Source organism: Ranitomeya variabilis, chromosome 3 (assembly GCF_051348905.1).
Source record: "Ranitomeya variabilis isolate aRanVar5 chromosome 3, aRanVar5.hap1, whole genome shotgun sequence".
Taxonomy (NCBI): Eukaryota; Metazoa; Chordata; class Amphibia; order Anura; family Dendrobatidae; genus Ranitomeya; species Ranitomeya variabilis.
The window spans coordinates 91,514,721-91,536,147 of NC_135234.1; the positions used below are offsets into that span (position 1 = coordinate 91,514,721).

The 21,427-nt window shown below is 45.3% G+C and overlaps 1 protein-coding gene across 1 annotated transcript in view; it reads left to right on the forward strand.

Moving 5' to 3' along the window:
* PITPNM3 (PITPNM family member 3) overlaps positions 1-21,427 on the forward strand; it is a 791,724-nt gene that overhangs the window by 693,697 nt on the left and 76,600 nt on the right. The window contains exon 10 of the mRNA XM_077294388.1: positions 17,981-18,151. Coding sequence (XP_077150503.1) covers positions 17,981-18,151 — 171 coding nt within the window. The remainder of the gene's footprint in view (positions 1-17,980; positions 18,152-21,427) is intronic.

Here is a 21,427-nt window from a genome sequence, read left to right on the forward strand (position 1 = left end):
GTGGCCCTTTACTAATAGGATTTTTCTCCTGCTATATAGCCCTATGCCATATGCCTATGCGTCATTAAGGGATCTTTCCACATATTGAGGGCTGTGTATAGGTTTATCGGAACATTTGTTTCTGGATATTTAGGCTTGCCTCTTATCCTATTACCTGTATATACACGGTCTTATTGTAAGGCTATTCTTTGGCTAGGGGTGTTTGATAGATTTGCATAGAGCCTCATTTTCTCTTTGCTACTTGTGTATTTTATACATTATGCATGGTTGCTGTTATTGCATTAGATTATCTATTATATAGTCCCCAGCGGTTTTGTTTTTACTTCACATTTTCCTGTTTGACATTATTGTATTTTATTTATGGAGCGCCCCCACACCGCCGCAGGGCCGAGGGGTACCCGGAGCCGGGCCTCTAGGTCTCAGTCCTGGGGTTGTCACGGTGGCTAGACCCGGTCCGTGGCCCTGTCTGTCAATGGGGGACGTCCGGTGCAATAAGTGGTGTGGTAACGGTGCAGGTCGCGGTAAATAACGAGGACACCAGTTTGCAGTCTCTTTACCTCTTTACTGAAGATGTTGGAGACCTCAGTCCAGAGCGCTGTTAACTGGGTTTTCAGAGACCGGCCGGTCCAACGACACATCAGGAGTTCTCCTCACAGGTGGGAATCAGTATCTACCTTCTAGCGCTGTGTGTTGTAGTTCTTCCCTGCTGAGCTCCCGGGATAGTCCTCACAACTGTTTCTTTCTGTCTCTACTGTTCGTTCTCCGTCCTCCAGGTGATATGGTAGGACGCACCCGTATGACGGGGTAGGCCTGGAGTTCTTCCGGGACTCTAGAGTCGCCCCTCTCCCACAGCTGCCTCCGTTGTCTGCTTAGGTGTTAAGTGAGACAGCCAACCTGTAATTAGCTGTCCTGCCGTGGTTTGCAATGTACTTAAAGTCTCTTACTTGCTCGGCGTTCCGGCCACCGATTGTTTGCGCCTCAGCAAGGTGCTGCCTCTTTCAACAAAACCCCTGCTGGTATTCTCCTTTTCTGTATTCCCGTTGTTTGCTGGTTAGTTCTGCTCTGAGGAGTCTGCCAGGATCCCCATCCCTGACAGGTCCTCTCACTAGCTCTTCCCAGCTACTTCACCCTGTCTTCCTGTCCAACCCCCAGTTTTACCAGAGTTGTGAGGAGTGGCCTACTAGATAGGACCACCCCCCCTGGTGGCCGGAGTGTGAAGTGTGGTGAAAATGTACCTGGTCAGAGAAACTCCTTAGTGCAATCAGACGTACCATAGCTCCCCATAGTGGCGGAGCCGCAGTACTGCAACAACCAGGACTCTGGGGTGCTGCACTCCCCCCCGGTTAAATCCAGTACTCCGGGACTGGGAAAACAAGAACAATAATGCATGTTAACAGGAAACACACAAACTTTTGAAATAGCATAACAATTGAACATAACAATGCTTCCCTTTACGGGAGGTGAGGATTCTTGAACGTTGCAAAAGTTAGGTCGTGCACAGTTTATGACTCTCAGTTCAGTGGTTGAAACAGCGGGGACCCCGGGTAAACAAAGGGGTCCCCCTTATGAAAGTTTTTGAGCAATTCACTGTCCATTACTCTATTGTCCATTTTAACAACCTGTAACAAAAAGATATGCATACAAACATTTTTAATGAAATAGCAGCCCTTATCAATACCTCCACATTTTGTAGCGGAGGGGAGTTTGGTTCTGTGTGCTGCGTGTGGACCTTCGCAGCGCAGGGGTTGCTGTTGGCCTAACAGGGCCCGCTATGCTTGCTACCGCTGGTGTAGTGCGCTGTCTTCTAACTACACTTCTAGTGAGTCTGGGTAGCACTGGCAGGTTGGGGCTCTCAGAGCTGCTGCTATCAACAGTGGGTACGGCAGGCTCACTGATAGCAGAGGGAGGATTTGCCGGTTCAACGGTCGGCATGGCTTCTTCAGGCAAGGCTTGTTGAGGTTGCGGGGCCGGATGATCTGGTTCCACCATTGTTTCTGGCGGGTCCGGCTGTTCAAACATTACAACAGGTACCGCAACGGCTTGGTTTATCAGAGTCCAGGACTGGGGAAAGTCACCAAGGACAGTATGGAATATTTTCTCCTTTTCCACCGGCGGGGAGATTTCTGGGGCCGTGCCCCTCTCTTTCAATTTATCGGGGCAGACCTTAAGGTGATCCCTGGATACCGCTGTCGAGGTCTCCCCTTTGTCCTTGCTGATGAGACAGACCTTAGTGTTGTCGAAGTCGGATGGCAAGATGGTATACGGTTCCGCTTCCCATTGGTCATCGAGCTTGTGTAACCTCCTCTTTCGTTTAAGCACTTGCTCACCAGGTGACAGGGGAATCGCAGGAGCGTGTTGGTTGTAGTCCCTTTCTTGCCTCTGCCTAGCCTGGGCGAGACTTCTCTCCACACACTCTTGCACTTCGCGGTACCTTCGCTGCCTTTCTGCATCCCAATCCGCATCCGGCGAGGTATCTTCGGGTACTAGGACCCCCATGTCCAGATCAACAGGTAACCGACTAGACCTTCCTCGCATCAGGTACGCTGGAGTACAGTTGGTGGAACTTACTGGGATGTGGTTGTACATATCCACCAAGTCAGGCAACTTTGTCGGCCACAGATTCCGTTCCTCCACAGGCAAGGTCTTCAATAAATCGATTACTACCTGGTTCATCTTCTCGCACATCCCGTTGGTTTGAGGGTGGTACGGTGTAGTTCTGATCTTCTTACACCCGTACAACTGGCAGAATTCTTGGAATACTTCTGCTTCAAAGGCAGGTCCCTGGTCGGTCAGTACCTTCTCTGGGTAGCCATGGGGCCTACAAAAGTGCTGTTGGAAGGCCCTGGCGGCAGTCCTGGCCGTTAGATCTTTAACAGGCACAACCACCAGAAACCTGGAGTAGTGGTCCACGATGGTAAGGGCGTAGATATAGCCCGACCGGCTAGGTGTCAGCTTCACATGATCCAGCGCGACCAGTTCAAGCGGCCGTTTGGTGATGATAGGCCGCAGGGGGGCCCGTTGGCTGTCACGGTCCTTTCTGCGCAGACTACATGGACCACACTCCCGACACCACTTCTCAATGGTTCTCTTCATGCCAATCCAATAGAACCTCCCTCGGAGTAGCTTCTCCAGCTTCTTCCATCCGAAGTGTCCGGCTCCATCATGGTAGGCTCCCAGAACCATGGGCGCATCTCGCCTTGGCACCACTATCTGCCACACCAATTCATGAGTACGTGGGTCGATGCTCCTCCTGCACAGCTTGCCATCATGGATAAACAGCTTGCTTCTTCCCTTCCACAGCTGTTGGGTTTCTTGTGGATCATCTGGGCCAGGGTGCAACCCAGCCTGCGTCAAGAGCTCCTTCACCTGACGGACCGCGGGGTCACTATCCTGGGTTTCTGCCCATCCGTGGTGGGGCAGGGGATTCAGCGTGGCATCCGGTTGGTTCTTGTGCCTGTTCTTCACATGGTGAGAGCTCTGAGTGGCTTTGGGGCGATGGAAGGCAGGCAGCTCCACCTCTTCAAGTGCCTCCGGGTCTTCTCCCACTTCTGGTAAATTGGGCATTCGGGACAAAGCATCGGCATTGGCATTCTGGTGCCCTGCCCGATATTTGATGGTGAAATCATAGTTGGACAGCCGGGCCATCCACCGCTGTTCCAAGGCCCCGAGTTTGGCGGTATCCAGATGCGTTAGCGGATTGTTGTCCGTGAAGACGGTGAATTTCGCGGAAGCCAGGTAGTGCTTAAACCTCTCCGTCACTGCCCAGACAAGGGCAAGGAATTCCAGTTTGAAGGAACTGTAGTTGTCAGGGTTCCTTTCCGTGGGACGGAGTTTCCTGCTGGCGTAAGCGATCACTCTTTCCTTGCCGTTCTGGACCTGAGACAGCACAGCTCCTAGTCCCACATTACTGGCATCTGTGTACAGCACAAACGGTTGGTCGTATTCGGGGTAAGCCAGTACCTCTTCCCCCGTCAGCGCCGACTTCAAGCAGGTGAAGGATTCCTCCAGCTCTTCGTTCCAATCAAAGGGGGTTTTCCTCCCCTTGGTCTTCTTTGGTTGGCCCACCAGCAGATTTTGCAAGGGTGCGGCCTTCTTGGTGAAATCCTTAATGAATCTCCGGTAGTAACCTACCAACCCGAGGAACTGCCGGACTTCGTGGAGGTCACTAGGCTTTGGCCAGTCCTGGATCACTGTGACCTTGTCGGGGTCTGGGGCCACTCCTTCAGCGCTCACCACATGGCCCAGGTACTGCACTTTAGGTTTCAGCAGATGACACTTGGACGGTTTCACTTTTAGGCCGAATTTGGACAAGGCTTCAAACACCTCGGCCAGGTGCTTCAGATGGTCTTCGTAGGTTTTAGAGAAGACTATGACGTCATCCAGATATAGCAGCACGGTTTCAAAGTTCAGGTGTCCCAGGCAGCTCTCCATCATCCTCTGGAACGTTCCGGGAGCATTGCACAATCCGAAGGGCATGTAGTTGAACTCACAGAGGCCCATTGGCGTCGTGAAGGCCGTCTTTTCCTTGTCCGCCTCCGCCACAGGAACCTGCCAGTACCCACTGGTGAGATCTAAGGTAGAGAAATAGTTAGCAGATTTTAAAGCAGCCAGAGACTCCTCTATCCTGGGCAGTGGGTATGCGTCCTTATGTGTAATGCGATTCAACTGTCTGTAATCAACACACATCCTCATTGTACCATCTTTCTTTTTAACAAGGACTAACGGAGCCGCCCAGGGGCTACAGCTGTCTCTCACCACCCCAGCCTCCTTCATTTCCCGCAACATGTCCTTGGCACACTGGTAATGAGCTGGGGGTACAGGGCGATATCTCTCTTTTATGGGTCGATGATCTCCCGTGGGGATGTGATGTTGGATCCCTTTCACCTGTCCAAAATCTGAGGGGTGTTTGCTGAATACCTGTTCGTACTCGTGTACCACCCTGTAAGCCCCCTGTATTTGATGAGATGGGGTAGAGTCAGTGCCCACATGCAATTCCCGACACCAATCTTTCGAGTGCTCTGCAGAACCTTTGTTCTCCGCCACGTTTGACGGGCCCAAAGGTTCAGGTGTCTGTATTACACTATTATTGACAGTGAACAGTTTGGCGAGCGTAGTATACTTGGTTAGGCGGACCTCTTCCTCCCCACAATTGAGGACACGTACAGGCACTCTCCCCTGTCGGACGTCTACCACCCCCCGGGCTGTCAGAACAGTAGGCCTATTGTCTGAATATACAGGTTCTACCAAGGCCTGGTAGTCCTTACCCCTGAGGCCTATGGCTGCTCGACACCATATTAACATTTCACTCTTGGGAGGTATCGCGATGGGGTTTGAATCACTTACAGTGACACGACCAATCTCACCACCAGTCAGCTCTACCTGCTGTCTTTGCATCAGAGCTCTGATTTCCTTCTGCAGGGCACGTTGCTCACTGTGGCCAGCGTTTTCTGCCACCTGTTGCAACAAAACAATCACTTCTGCAAGACAATTTTCTATAACATTAGTACCAAGAGTCATCATGGGATTACATTCTCGACGATCAATATCTACAATCACAATCCCTTGGGCTTTCAATTCCACCCGCCCCACTTTGATGGTGACCTCCTTATACCCCACTTGTGGCAATGGCTGACCATTACTGGCGATTATGGTGAAATCATCATCAGGGCCACGAGTAATATCAGCGTCCTCCCAATACCGTTTGTAGAGCACGTAAGGTATAGTCGTCACCTGAGAACCGGTGTCCAGCAAAGCATTCAAGGGGATTCCATCAATCACTACAGGGAGAACTGGTCGTCCTCCAATATACTTGGTTCTCCAATGCTGCGGGCCTGACCGTCCTACTCCTGGGGGTTGGCCCTTTGCCCCAGGGGTTGCTCGTTTAAAGGACAGTACTTTGCAAGATGGCCCACCTGGTGACAGCGGCGGCAGATGGGTCGTCCATCCTGGTGGAAGCGATCGTCGGGCCGGCTCCTGGTCGGCGGAGTCCTCCTCTGTCGCATCCAAGGGACATCCTCCGGGCTGGAAGCCAACTGGATCTTCTCTTTGGGGGCCTCCTGTAGGGACTGCACCGTCCGGGCCAGGGCAGCAACGCTCTTGGTTAGCTCTTGCATCTGGAGACGAAGTCCTGCAGGGGAGTCGTCCTCGAAGCTCTGGGCGTCGGCCTCCGCGGCAACTGGGGTATCCGATGCCACCTCCTGGTGGTATGTGAGAGCGGGGCGCCTGGGTGGTACTGCGCGGCTGGGCTGTCGCTCCTGCAATGCCTGGATAGCTTTATCTTTAAACTGCGCAAAAGTCAAGTCTGGATTTTGCATGGCCAGAAAGTGCAATTGGCCCCGCTGGTGACTGCACAGGAGCCCCTCAATGAACCGCTCCTTCAGGATTTTATCTTCATCCTGCATGCTGCCGGGGTCACTCTGCTTAATGGCCCGCATCGCTTCCTGGAGATTAAGGGCATAGTCCCGCAAGCTATCCTGTGACTTTTGTTTGCATCCATAAAAAGTCAGTTTAATCTCTGTAGCAGTGCGAGTGTCAAAGGTGGCTTTAAGCTTGGCAAAAATCTGTTGTGCAGTTCCTTTATCCTCAGCGGGCCAGGATTTCAATTCCCTCAGAGCCGCCCCAAAGAGTTGGCCGGTTATCATATGGACCTTCTGGGGCTCGGTTAGGGGATAGAACTCGAGCAGGCTGCAGAGCCCTTCTTTAAAGTCAGTGAACGTATGCGCCTCCCCAGAGTATCGTGGGAGCCAGGCCGCTCCGGGCAGGTAGGGCATGGAGAAGGGCATTATGGCTTTTGCATTAGCGGCAGTGTCCGACTGGCTGATGGGGGCAGCGGGTTCTGCGGCAGTCAGTGGTGGTATTAGGGCCGCGGCTTCGCACGCTGCGGGGACCGGAGCTGCCCCTGCGTCCGCGGCTGCGACGCCACCTCCTCTCCTCCCGACTCGGACATGGCCGTCCCTTCCTCCCACTAACCTGCTGGAGGTTGGAGTTCCTCTTCCGGGATTGGCGCCTCACCACGCTTTCCGTTCCGCGCTTCTTTTGGCTGATCCCGCCCACGTAGCTAAGGCTCCTCCCTCCGCGCGCGGCAATGGCGAATTTTGGCGGCAAATGGCACAGCACAGTCTTTTCAATAAAGTACAGTCCAAGCACAATAACTCACAGTTCCAAGGCACACATGACCTGATTCTTCAGGCTTAAGTATATCCTGTTTGTGACGCCAAGTTAGAGCGCCCCCACACCGCCGCAGGGCCGAGGGGTACCCGGAGCCGGGCCTCTAGGTCTCAGTCCTGGGGTTGTCACGGTGGCTAGACCCGGTCCGTGGCCCTGTCTGTCAATGGGGGACGTCCGGTGCAATAAGTGGTGTGGTAACGGTGCAGGTCGCGGTAAATAACGAGGACACCAGTTTGCAGTCTCTTTACCTCTTTACTGAAGATGTTGGAGACCTCAGTCCAGAGCGCTGTTAACTGGGTTTTCAGAGACCGGCCGGTCCAACGACACATCAGGAGTTCTCCTCACAGGTGGGAATCAGTATCTACCTTCTAGCGCTGTGTGTTGTAGTTCTTCCCTGCTGAGCTCCCGGGATAGTCCTCACAACTGTTTCTTTCTGTCTCTACTGTTCGTTCTCCGTCCTCCAGGTGATATGGTAGGACGCACCCGTATGACGGGGTAGGCCTGGAGTTCTTCCGGGACTCTAGAGTCGCCCCTCTCCCACAGCTGCCTCCGTTGTCTGCTTAGGTGTTAAGTGAGACAGCCAACCTGTAATTAGCTGTCCTGCCGTGGTTTGCAATGTACTTAAAGTCTCTTACTTGCTCGGCGTTCCGGCCACCGATTGTTTGCGCCTCAGCAAGGTGCTGCCTCTTTCAACAAAACCCCTGCTGGTATTCTCCTTTTCTGTATTCCCGTTGTTTGCTGGTTAGTTCTGCTCTGAGGAGTCTGCCAGGATCCCCATCCCTGACAGGTCCTCTCACTAGCTCTTCCCAGCTACTTCACCCTGTCTTCCTGTCCAACCCCCAGTTTTACCAGAGTTGTGAGGAGTGGCCTACTAGATAGGACCACCCCCCCTGGTGGCCGGAGTGTGAAGTGTGGTGAAAATGTACCTGGTCAGAGAAACTCCTTAGTGCAATCAGACGTACCATAGCTCCCCATAGTGGCGGAGCCGCAGTACTGCAACAACCAGGACTCTGGGGTGCTGCATTTATTTTTGGCATTAAATAAATGATTTTAACTGTGTGATTTCTCTGCTTATGCCTCTTTATTCCCTATTTACTTCTATATGGGGAATTTTGTATTAATATCATGAGCAGCATGTCTATATTAATTAAGAAAATTACATCATATATTAAGAAAACTTGTAGCTGGCTGTCTGGCTTGTAGCCCAATGTTGTGCAAACACCTTCCAATGGTTAGTGTAGACACCTACCAAGCTTTAGGCTTGGTATGTGATGTCCAATTTGATTGTCTGACCTTGTCTTTGTCTCCGTCCACTTGTACGGGTCTGCCTTGGGGTGGCACCTGGTGATAAACAGGGCGCCTGTGATATAATTCAACCTGCAGCTATCCTAGTGATGTGTCAAGAAGATGGCTGCACAATGAAGGAAAGAGTTGTGAAAAGGAGATGCTATCATAAGCACACATACTGTACCTCTCTTGGCCAAAAAGCAGTTCTGACATGAGACGGATTAAATCTTTTCACTGACTGAGCACAAGGGGAGGGTTTCTCCAGCTACAGTTTCAGTAAAACTTGTAATTTATTAGTTGAAATCCCTGTTTGTATTTAAGAGCCCATTGGGTGGTCCTACTTTAGGGACACTTCCCTCTTTGTCCATGCAGAGATAGCTGTCAATCACTGCTTGGGACCGCCCAATGGACTCCTATACATACTGTAATGAGCTGGCCGGCTGATAAAGTTATTATGAGTATTTTCCAACAAACCAAAAATTTATTCTGCTCAGCTTCTCCTTCTCTGTTCCACGCTGTCCACAGATCTGACTGCATGTACAGCGTGACAGGTTCCCTTTAACCCCCATCTGCACTCAGAAAGCAAGTAAAACTATTGTACATTTATTGCAACAATCTTTGGAAAAAATGATTCTGAAATTCATGGTTGAACCTGTTTTTTTTTTGTTCTGTCTAAGGCTGGGGTCACACATGGCGTAAGACAATACGCCACGTATTATACATCCGTACTACGGCCGTAATACGGAGAAATGTTCCCAAAATAGTGATCCGTAGTCAGGGTGTGTCAGCGTATTTTGCGCATGGCATCCTCCGTATGTAATCCGTATGGCATCCGTACTGCGAGATTTTCGCGCAGGCTTGCAAAACCGACATCTAATGGATTTATGTGCTCAAATGTTCGGGAAAACATATATACAGTATATATATATATATATATGTCATTGTGACACATATATATATTCTGTATTTAGATTTCAATCAGCGCGATATCTGTGAACAGCCGGTAATTCAATTGCCGGCTTTTCATTTCTCCTGCACAAACCCGACAGGATATGAGACATGGTTTACATACAGTAAACCATCTCATATCCCCCTTTTTTTTGCATATTCCACACTACTAATGTTAGTAGTGTGTATGTGCAAAATTTCTGCGCTGTAGCTGCTAAAATAAAGGGTTAAATGGCGGAAAAAATTGGCGTGGGCTCCCGCGCAATTTTCTCCGCCAGAGTGGTAAAGCCAGTGACTGAGGGCAGATATTAATAGCCAGGAGAGGGTCCATGGTTATTGGCCCCCCCCGTGGCTAAAACCATCTGCCCCCAGCCACCCCAGAAAAGGCACATCTGGAAGATGCGCCTATTCTGGCACTTGGCCACTCTCTTCCCACTCCCTGTAGCGGTGGGATATGGGGTAATGAAGGGTTAATGCCACCTTGATATTGAAAGGTGACATTAAGCCAGATTAATAATGGAGAGGCGTCAATTATGACACCTCTCCATTATTAATCCAATTGTAGGAAAGGGTTAAAAAACACACACACATGATTGAAAAGTATTTTAATGAAATAAACACAGCGGTTGTTGTAATAATTTATTGTTCTCTCAAATCCATTTGCAGTCCCTCGCTTGGCAACATAATAAACGCACAAGATACATACCTTCTGATGTACTGTCAGGTCCAACGATGTAATCCATCTGAAGGGGTTAACTAATATTACAGGCAGGAGCCCTGCTAAATGCAGCGGTGCTCCGTGCTTGTAATCCCCGGCGAATGAATGAAATGTAGGTCAGCTACAGCGCTGAAATTTTGCACATACACACTACTAACATTAGTAGTGTGGAATATGTAAAAAAAAAAGGGGATATGAGATGGTTTACTGTATGTAAACCACGTCTCATATCCTGTCGGGTTTGTGCAGGAGAAATGAAAAGCCGGCAATTGAATTACCGACTTTTCACTAACAGCGCTGCGTATTTCTCGCAAGTCACACTGCTGGTCCATGTGGAATCCGTATTTTTCTCGCCCCCATAGACTTTCATTGGCGTATTATTTGCGCAATACGCTGACAAACGCAGCATGCTGCGATTTTGTACGGCCGTAGAACGCCGTATAATACTGAACCGTAATATACGGCTAATAGGAGCAGCCCCATTGAGAAGCATTGTGCCGTATGTAATGCGAGTTTTACGTACGTAGTTTTTGCGCTCTTACGTACGTAAAACACGCATGTGTGACCCCAGCCTTATTAATGCTGCCCAGATCCACATAATTTAGAGGAAAGGAGTGAGCGATTACCTCTGATAGGAAACCAGATGCAAGTGCCCTGGCTAATGCAAGGAATAATTATATCATTAGGATTCAATTCAGACTGTAGATATATCTGTATACAGATATTTTTTTTTACCTGATTGGAGTAGGTACAGCAGTCATCATACTTTCTCACAAATGTGACTACTCTACTCTAATTTCTCTTTTGTACTAAAAGAAATAGCAATAAGCAAAAATAATGAACTTTGAATATACCAGATGAATATTTTTCTGCATGTGTTTAAATTTTTTTTTTTTATTTAAAAACTGACAACAAACTGACATGTTTTCCTTTTTAGTATTTTCAGAGCTTAAAACAAAGTTGAGTGGCGCTATGTATTATAGAGTAATTACCTCAGCTGCGAATAAAACAATCTCCACCATTGATTGTATATACGTTAAATGAATCTAAAAGATTGGATATAGGTTATATCCGTATTCGCGCTTGTAAAAACCCAGGGAAAGTATATAAGAGGCTTGCGCTGAGCTGCAATCAATGTTAGATTACTTCATAAAAAACATGCAGGGTAACATGTGAAAATGACTCTAAATTTAATAAATAATGATAAAAGTCTTACCCTGTATTACTGTTCAGACCGGAAAAAGGATGCTTGATTGCAAGTTCACGCTGAGCGAAATGCCTTGGTTGTCGGATATCTATATGTTGTTCCCAGCAGCGGTTATGCTGAAGGATGATAGATCGCTGATTCTGTCCGCATGCGATGGCTGTCTCGGCCGATGGCAGCCCACCACTGCGTTCAGCTTACACTGTTGGCGGTTGTCTTTCGTGGGTGCAGGTAAATGTTGCTCTCGGTGCACGAGGTGAGAGCGACGCTGCAAAAAAGCCTGCCTCCCGCTGTGAGTAACGTGACCGCCCGCGTGAGTGAAGTGTGTGCTACGGATGGCGGTAGGGACCACAACAGTTCAACGCGTTTCGGAGACGTCTGTCTCCTTCCTCAGGAATGGGCCCTACCCCATAGTGACTGTTCTTATAACCGCCATCCGTCCATACAAAAAATCACTGAAAGCCAAAAAGCTCCACCCCGCTGTTCAATCCATTAGGGATGACAGTATTCAGGGTGAAGATCCATCTTGTCTCTGCTCTTGACATGGCTTTGATGAAATTTCCCCCCCTCCAATGTGGAGTTATTTTATCAATGCCTGTAACCTCTGTATTTCCCAAGGATCCATTGTGATGTTCAAAAAAATGCTTTGACAAGGGATGTCCTGTGAATTTTTTCTTTATGTTCTGAATGTGTTCACTGATCCTTATTTTTAATGGTCTTTTTGTGCGACCTATATAGACCTTTTTGCACGGGCACCTTATAGCATATATAACCCCTTTCGTAGTGCACGTAATAAAATCCCTTATAGTGAATTCGGTCTCATCTTTACAAAAATTCCTTTGTTTTCTGGTTTGCACCTGTTTGCACATGGTGCATTTTTGACAGGGAAAAAAACCTTTTAAAAGCTCCCGAGATAGAGTGGTTTGTAAAGAATCGGAGTTATTCTGTATAGTGGGAGCTATAAGGTTGCCTAGATTCCGGCATTTTTTGTATATGAAACGGGGTTGATCTGATATAGTATCCCCCAAAACCTTGTCATTTTTTAACACGGGCCAATGTTTTTTCACTATTTTTCTCAAAATATGTGAATTGGCATTGTATTGAGTAATAATTGGGGTAAAGCTTAATTCATCCTTGTTTTTAATACTTGGGTTAAAAAACTCCCAGCGGGGTTTAGAAAAAGCATCTTTCTTAGCCTCCTCCAGCATCTTTTCGTTATATCCTTTTTGAAGAAATTTTTTAGTGAGAGTTTCTGCCTCTTTTTCAAGGTCCAGAGGCTTTGAACAATTTCTATGGATTCGCATGTACTGACTTTTAGGAATATTTAACAGCCATTGAGGGAGATGGCAACTGTCTAAAGGAATGAAACTGTTTGAATCTGTCGGTTTGTGAAAGGTGCGCGTGTGGATGGCACCGTCCTCTATAAAAATAGTAAGATCCAAAAAGTTAATTTCCTTATTACTGATATTGCTGCTAAAATTAAGATAAAAATCATTTTTATTTAAATCAATTAAAAATGTATTAAGTGTTTCCCTACCTCCAGACCATATAAAAACCACATCGTCTATAAAACGTTGCCAGAGGACCAGGTTCGCGCGTGGGGTGCCTTCCTGATAGATGAAGGATTCTTCCCATTTCCCCACATATAGATTTGCGTAACTGGGCGCGAACCTGGTCCCCATAGCAGTACCCCATTGCTGGGAGTAGTAGTCCTCCTGATACATAAAATAGTTGTGTGTTAAAATAAATTTCATACATTCCCCTAAAAATTCAATTTGTTCCATTGGGGTGTTAGAATATTTATCTAAAAAATATTGGGCAGCGTTGCATCCTTTGGTGTGGTCAATCACCGTATATAAGGAGGCTATATCAAGAGTGCCCAATATGTAACCTTCTTGCCATTTAACATTCTGTAAAATTTTTAAAATATGGGCGGTATCTTTAAGGTACGCTGGAAGATGTGTTACTAATTTCTGAAGATGGCAATCAACGAATTTGGACAAGTTGGATGTGAGACACTTGATCCCTGAGATGATGGGTCTCCCAGGTGGGTTTTGAATGTCCTTGTGTATTTTAGGTAGATAATAGAAGACAGCCACCCTGGGAGGCCCATCATTGATAAATCTAAACTCATGCTCGTTGATCAGTCCTCCGTCCAACCCTCTTTGTGTTAGAGATTTCATTTCTCTACTAAATTTCTTTGTGGGGTCGTTGTGTAATTTCTTATATGTCTTCGAATCACTTAATATACGTATAGCCTCAGAATGGTATGCCGATTTGTCAAGGATAACTACCCCTCCCCCTTTGTCTGCGGGGCGTATAACAAGCTCTTTCTGTTTTTGCAGAGAAAGAAGAGCTTGTTTTTCCTTCCATGTAAGATTAAATTTGAATTTCCTGCAACAATTTTCATTAATTTTGCGAATTTCTTGAATTACATTATTTTGAAATATGTTCATTTGAGCAGAATATTCATTAATCGGATGAAAGTGAGATTTCATTTTGAGATCTGTGTGTACATAAATCTCATTGGCAGATTGAATAGGGCTCCTATCAATGGGATTTTTTAGAAAATATCTCTGGATAGCCAATTTTCTCATAAATGACTTTATGCCTATATAGGCTTGAAATTTGTCAAATTTACTAGCAGGGGCATATTTCAGGCCCTTCTGTAGGAGGGATGTCTGGTCCTTATTTAGGGGTCGATTGCTTAGATTAAAGATGGTTGTGCCTGTGTTGTTCAAATAGTTTAATGACCTTTTCTTTTTTTGGGCGAGTTGCCCGCCCCTGCACCCTCTTTTGTGGATTTTTTTGGGTCTAACTGAAAAAAAGGATGTCTACTCAATTTTTTGGGCATATTTTTCTGATTACTATCTTTCGGTTCCCTTACTGTGTTTTTGGTACATTTGGGTTCCCCTGTTGTATTTTTTGATTTAGCCTTAGAATTCCCTTTTCCAATATTTGATTTTTTTGGAATACCTTTATTTGGGATAACTGGTCGAGGTTGACTCGTACCTTCCAAAGATGATTGGGTGTCGTCCATAAGGTCTTGAACTCGGTTGATTGTAGGTGACGGTGTTCCGTTAAGTGATAAACTTATCCTAATATTGGACTCCATATTATGCATGTCATTTATTTGCGACTCTTGATAAGTGGGAGAGGGGGTATTGGGATATATAGAAAAAATTTCTGAAACTGCAGTGGAATCTAGATGGCTTGCATTGATCTGATCTATTGTTTCAAAGGCAGTTTCTGCTTGGGAGGTGTCTCCGAATGTGCATTCTGGAACTGCATCTCTCCCAAATTTCTTCTTTTTTCTATTAATGATCTCCAATTCTTTGTTTTTAATTCTAGTACGGATACTCATAGACATTTTAATAATTTCTGGATGTTCTCGATAGGGTCTGATGATATCAAATAGTTTGGAGATGGTTTGTTTACTGTTCAGAAGCTGATTTCTCCTTTTTTCAATAATGAATTCCACTGCTTGTTTAGAGAAAGTTCTGAACATGTTGTTCCATTGGGTTAAAGTCTCGGGGTCTCCTATATCCCCTGAGAGGGCCCTATACACTTTAAGGCCTTTTGGGATGCAATCAAATGCTATGTACCTTTCCAGAGTAGCAACCTCCCACATGTCTCGCATTTCTTTAATAAGTAACTGTTCCAACGTTTTTAATGATTTAATAATAGAGGTGATATCCTCTTGCTTTGAATTAGGAGTTGTTGAATAATATGAAGAGTTGAAAAATCTCTGTATATTGGTGATCCGATCTTTCCTGTCATTCCATAGGTCGCCCATATTTAATTGCTTTAAAAAATGTCTATATAATACTCTCCTATAGAGTACAATACAGCTGCCTGCTCCAGAAGGTGGAAAAAATGTAAGCGAAAAACAAAGTTGAGTGGCGCTATGTATTATAGAGTAATTACCTCAGCTGCGAATAAAACAATCTCCACCATTGATTGTATATACGTTAAATGAATCTAAAAGATTGGATATAGGTTATATCCGTATTCGCGCTTGTAAAAACCCAGGGAAAGTATATAAGAGGCTTGCGCTGAGCTGCAATCAATGTTAGATTACTTCATAAAAAACATGCAGGGTAACATGTGAAAATGACTCTAAATTTAATAAATAATGATAAAAGTCTTACCCTGTATTACTGTTCAGACCGGAAAAAGGATGCTTGATTGCAAGTTCACGCTGAGCGAAATGCCTTGGTTGTCGGATATCTATATGTTGTTCCCAGCAGCGGTTATGCTGAAGGATGATAGATCGCTGATTCTGTCCGCATGCGATGGCTGTCTCGGCCGATGGCAGCCCACCACTGCGTTCAGCTTACACTGTTGGCGGTTGTCTTTCGTGGGTGCAGGTAAATGTTGCTCTCGGTGCACGAGGTGAGAGCGATGCTGCAAAAAAGCCTGCCTCCCGCTGTGAGTAACGTGACCGCCCGCGTGAGTGAAGTGTCATTTTCACATGTTACCCTGCATATTTTCAGAGCTTAGAATGGTTGTCTCATGTTCTTATCTTTGCAGCCAACAGGATAACAGGAAGAAAAACCGCAGGACTCCAGTGGATAGAAAAAAATTCTTCTTTATTCCATCAAATAAAGATTAGTCACGGTTTCTACTCTTTATGAGTTATATCAAGATTGATAAAAGAACAGACGGTTGCTTCATGGCTTACACATATGAAAGAGATTTTTCTGATGAAGTTCAGACACCTGTGATGTCCTTCAACGTTTTTAAAGCTCATGAAAGAGACTCCTAAAGAGACGATATATACCTGGTTTTTATTCAATGGCACAAAGAATTGTGTTTTATATATCCACTGCAGTTCTGTGTTTTTTCTTGGATGGATTGTTGACTACCCACGGGGCCGGACTGGTCATCTGGCAAGTCTGGCAAATGCCAGAAGGGCCTGTCTGGTCATGAGCTGCCTTGTCTGCTATGTTGTTAACAGAATCAATGTTCTCAAGTCACTGACACTGTTAAGAGTTGTGACGGAGGTATTATTAGAAATATTGGTCTTGTAGTAAATCTTGCTTTCCTCCATGCAGGGTAAGATTAGTAATATATCCCATCTGGTGCTTGGGGATGGGGACAGCATGGGCCTGTGTGGTTTCAAATGTCAGGGCTGAATTTCAGCCCCAGTCCGTACCTGACTACCCGCATATCTCTTAGAAGTCATCTGCAGAGCTGCTGACTTTTCCACTTCTTTATATGCCAATCTTCAAGAGCACACTGTTCCTCTGCCTCCTGGCTCCTTGCTTGCCAGAGGGTGGTGCACTCCTGAAGTCTGACAGTTCGGGCCGGCGGCATCACCCTCTTGGCACCACGCTCTGTGCTCTGCTTGACACCACCCTGTGTGCTCTGCCATGCTGTCCACTCTCCTATGTATATCATACAGGTTTTAGATCTTAGAGGTATTTTTTTTTTTAGAAGAACAAAAATGATGACTTTTCTAATGGAAACCACAACAGGAAAATGCACCTTCTTTTTTTGGGTATGAGCACACAGTATCTTTTAGATGCTGTGCACCCGCAAGGTTATTGAAGCCATTTCAGGAAAATCCCAGCGGTCATTTTTCTGAAGCAGCTTCACCAGCAATCTTAACTCCACACTTTCAATTAGAGAGAATGGGGGCCTTCGATTTCCGAACCATGAGGCACCTATAAGAGGTGATATAAGGGTATGTTTCCACGTTCAGGAAACGCTGCGTTTTTGACGCTGCGTTTTTCTGCTGCGTCAAAAACGCAGCGTCCAGATGTTACAGCATAGTGGATGGGATTTTATGAAATCCAGACTCCACTATGCGTTTAAAAACGCATGCGTTTTTGCCGCGAAAACGCATGCGTTGTGCGCTTTTTCAAAACGGTGCATGTTGCTACTATGAGCAAAACACACAGGTACACCACAGGTGACCTGCCAGTGACCTCAGGTGCAGTTTTGGTCAGGATTTTACTTGCATAAAATCCTGACCAAAGACTGATGCAATCCTGAAAGTGGAGACATACCCTAAGTGGGAACATGTCCACAGCAATGTCATTTTGATCATTGTGTTCATTTTATGGGGCATGTTTGCTCTGCTTTCAGGCAAATTCTGGGTGGAATCCATTTGAAAATGTCATTGTATGCACAAACCCTTGAAGTTTTTGGATGTTTCTTGTTTCCTGAAGCATGTTGGAAGAGTTTTTTTTTCTAAATCATTTTTTTTGCAGCTCTCTGTTTGGACAGTGCGTAGGTTGGAGCAGATTCCATTAAGAGATGCTTCAAAGAAGTGAGATGCCCTTTTCCAACCAGATGTTTTTTTCAAAACCCGATGTGGAAAAAAACTCACAAAAGTTATGTGCATACTGAGTTTCTCAAGGAGTTTTTGGAGCAGAAATTGAGCAGAAACTCTCGAAATCTTCCTCAAAATCTCAAAACATCTCAGCAAAGTGGTTTTACAATAGAAATTAATTTGAAAAGTCTTTCAATCATCTTTTTGAGCAATTTACCATGCTTGTTTTTTTAGGGGGTTGCGAACTTGCTCAAATAACCTCTGTGTGCTCATACTATGCTGATCAGACTATGATAGTATTCTGCCATTTCTTTAATAGTGTATTTATAATTGGCTTATATTTTCTAATGCATTCCCTATTTTCTTTTGCATGCAGTGTGCCGGGCCCGTCCTGCTTGTAGTCAGGTTTACAGTTTTTTTCATTCCGCTGATCCATCTGCCTCAAGACTGGAACCTTTGCTGGAGAAAACCTTCCACATACTTCCACCATTCAATGTTCCCAGATATCAGAAAGATCCTCTGGGAGATGGAAAGTCCTACCTATTAGGTAAGCCATAATAATAAGGTAATATTACATATTATTGAGAAATCCACCTACCTATGTTTCCTGGCAGCAAGTGATGAGCGAGTATACTCGTTGCTCGAGATTTCCTGAGCACGCTCGGGTGTCCTCCGAGTATTTTTTAGTGCTCGGAGATTTAGTTTTCTTCACCGCAGCTGAATGATTTACATCTGTTAGCCAGCATAAGTACATGTGGGGGTTGTCTGGTTGCTAGGGAATCCCCACATGTAATCAAGCTGGCTAACAAATGTAAATCATTCAGCTGAGGTGATGAAAACTAAATCTCCAAGCACTAAAAAATACTCGGAGGACACCCGTGCGTGCTCTTTAAATCTCGAGCAATGAGTATACTCGCTCCTCACTACTGGCAGCCCATTTACTTTATGTCCATTGCTGCCTGCATTTCTTGTATTGATGGCCATGCTCTGAAAAAAACACCCAAATCTCACCTCCATCTACACAGGTATTACACGCTAAAGGCAAGGGGCCAAAATGCAAAATAAGACATATATGCAAGGCTCAACATTAATACAAAATGTATTTTTTATTTTATCACACAATGATTAAAAAGTGGACATACAAAGTCAGACATATATATCACACACCCTGAAAAAGGAAACACAAGTCAGTTAGGAGATATATTACATACAGTTTCAGTACTGAGGACGGATACTTAGATTAAAAAATACAAGCCCAAAGAAGTCAATACTGTCGAGACAATATAGATCTTTAAGACATTGAGGGGTAACAAAAAAGGGGTGCTATCTCTTGGCCATAATAATGTACAGGGAATTTCAGCACACTTAACTTACAAGGGAAAATTCATCCGACGCACGTTTGCATGAAGATTCACCCACTGACAAAGCTTGATGTGAAACGTACATTGGGTGCATTTGCTCTGATAGGTAAAGTGTGATGAATTCCTCTGCAGAGGAGATGGAGAAATTAATTTATCCATCTCCTCCATTGCCGGCATCAGCGGGAATCGCACTGCAGTCGGGTGATGTTTCACACGCACCCATAGACTTGGTGCGTGCGATCTGAATTTTGCATGCAAATGCAGCATTTTTACTGTCTGATCGCTATCCAATCGGAGCAGGAGAATAATATGTTTGAGTCCCTATGCCTGCATGTCTGTTCAACAGCCGCGACACATACAGCTGTGGTGACTCGAACATATTTTTCGAGCATGCCGAAGTCACTCAGTTAATACATGAGCATGCTTGCTCATCATTATTTAGTTGCCAATGATTTCTATTGAATCCGTACCTTACTTTATGTGCGTGATCAGGCAGGAGATGTGGGTTCCTTTCGCCTGAGCAACGCATCTCTCGGGGTGGCTTTTTGGGCAACCTGCTTGCAATTAAAATGGCGCTCAATCATATAAAAAAGATGATAACAGTTTAGTTACTCCTTAAAAAAATATTGAAAGGCTTTTCCTATTAAATCTATAGTAAAAATGGTTTGCTGTTCATATATTCAGCCTATTGAGCAATTTCTTCTGCCTCTAGCTATAAAAACGCCTAGCGGAAAAAAGAAATTTCATGTCACTTCTTTGATGACAGTCCTGATGGAATTTGTTTCAAACTAGGTACTGTCAGATCAAAGGGCTGGAAAAAAACACTTTAAGAATAAAACTCTTGGAAAAGGCTTCAAAAATTCTTCAAAAGAGCTTCAGGAAACAAAATCTCCTCCTAAATAATTCTCCAGGGTATGTGCACGTGACGTATTTAAGTGACCCGCTGAGATTTTCAGGAAAAAGGCTGGTGGTCTTTTTTTACCGAAGCAGCTTCACTGGCGGATTTGCTATAGCTATGCGGTGGCTCTGCTGCTGACATCTTTTTTCTGTAATATCAACTATTACTAGGGAGCGGCTTCCTAGCGGGAGAGGTCCAGGAGATGAACATGCTGCTTTTTTTAACCGTTTCATGGTTTCCAGACCTTGAAGTGATTAAAAGAAGTGATAAAAGAATGAACATGTGAACAACAATGTCCTTTTTGGAGAGTTACATATGATGTTATTTTTTTGTCAGCAATTCTGCAATGCTTTTTCAGGTGGATCTAGATGGAACGTGCCTGAAAAAGATATTGTGTGCACATACACCAAAGGTTCCTAAAGTGGTTTCCATTTGAAAAATTCTTCGTTTTCTACCAGCTTAAAAACTTCCTTTTGCATGTAGCCTAAACAGTCTTTATTTACCACATGTGGTTAAATCGACCTTTACCTGCAGAATACCTCTATGGCTGCAGGTATATCCTCTTTGGTTGACATGTTCCTTTTAAAGCACCAGTTTTAGTGTTGGAGTGGTGCTTCTAATCGAAGGTCCCTGACCGTAGTATTATATTTACCCACTGCTGTCTTCACCTATTTTCGGGGCTGCCCCGGTTTTGGGCGCCATCTTGTGTCCGTAACACCTGTCAGAAGTAACACTCACAAGCTTTCAATGCAAGTTTATGAAAGCAAGAACAAGGCTCGCTTAGACTTGCAATGAAAATTATCTTTGGCTCGCTCCAGCAAACACTTGAGCGAACTGGCAGGTCACAATCTACTGGAGACTCACGGGAGCGGCGGCAATAGAAGGTCAAGATGGCGGCCGGGAAGTATAAGACACGGGGCACAGACCTTAGATTAGAAGCACCACTCCAGTATTGCAGTAAAATAAAAATGCTGGAGTGGTGCTTTAATTATTGGGATCAAACACTGGAACACACAAGTGATATACACAAAGCAGAGAAGAACCTCAACACATGCTGCTGGGATAGGATTTCAGCAATGTTCAGATATCGTTGTAATAAAAGCTGAACATACAGTAATCCTGCTGGAAATCATGTTCACAATTAAATGTCAAATGACAATGCAAGATAATTTCTTTTGTGTTGTTGTTTTCTTTTAAACGAGTATAGAGAGACGCGGTGTGTAAGTGTCTTATGTAATCACTGTCTATTGTCATTGCTGTAAATGATGTAAAGTTTAGAGTATTTTTTTGGTTGTTTTGTTATCAGCACGCATTCAAATAAGGACAAATGAACAGTAGGGTGCGCCTATATCTGAAAAAGGGCTTCTAAAATTCTAAAGTTTCCAAAGTGTCACAGTATTCTGAACACAGACAGGTGAAGTGAAGAACATTGATTACTTTACGATAATGGCACCTGGTAAAGGGGCTCAGTCAGCACAGAATGACTGTTCAAGCCAAGTACGGGCGCTCAGTGCTTCATGGCGGGGCCAGTTATTTGTATACACCTTCCCACCTGCTTGGTTTC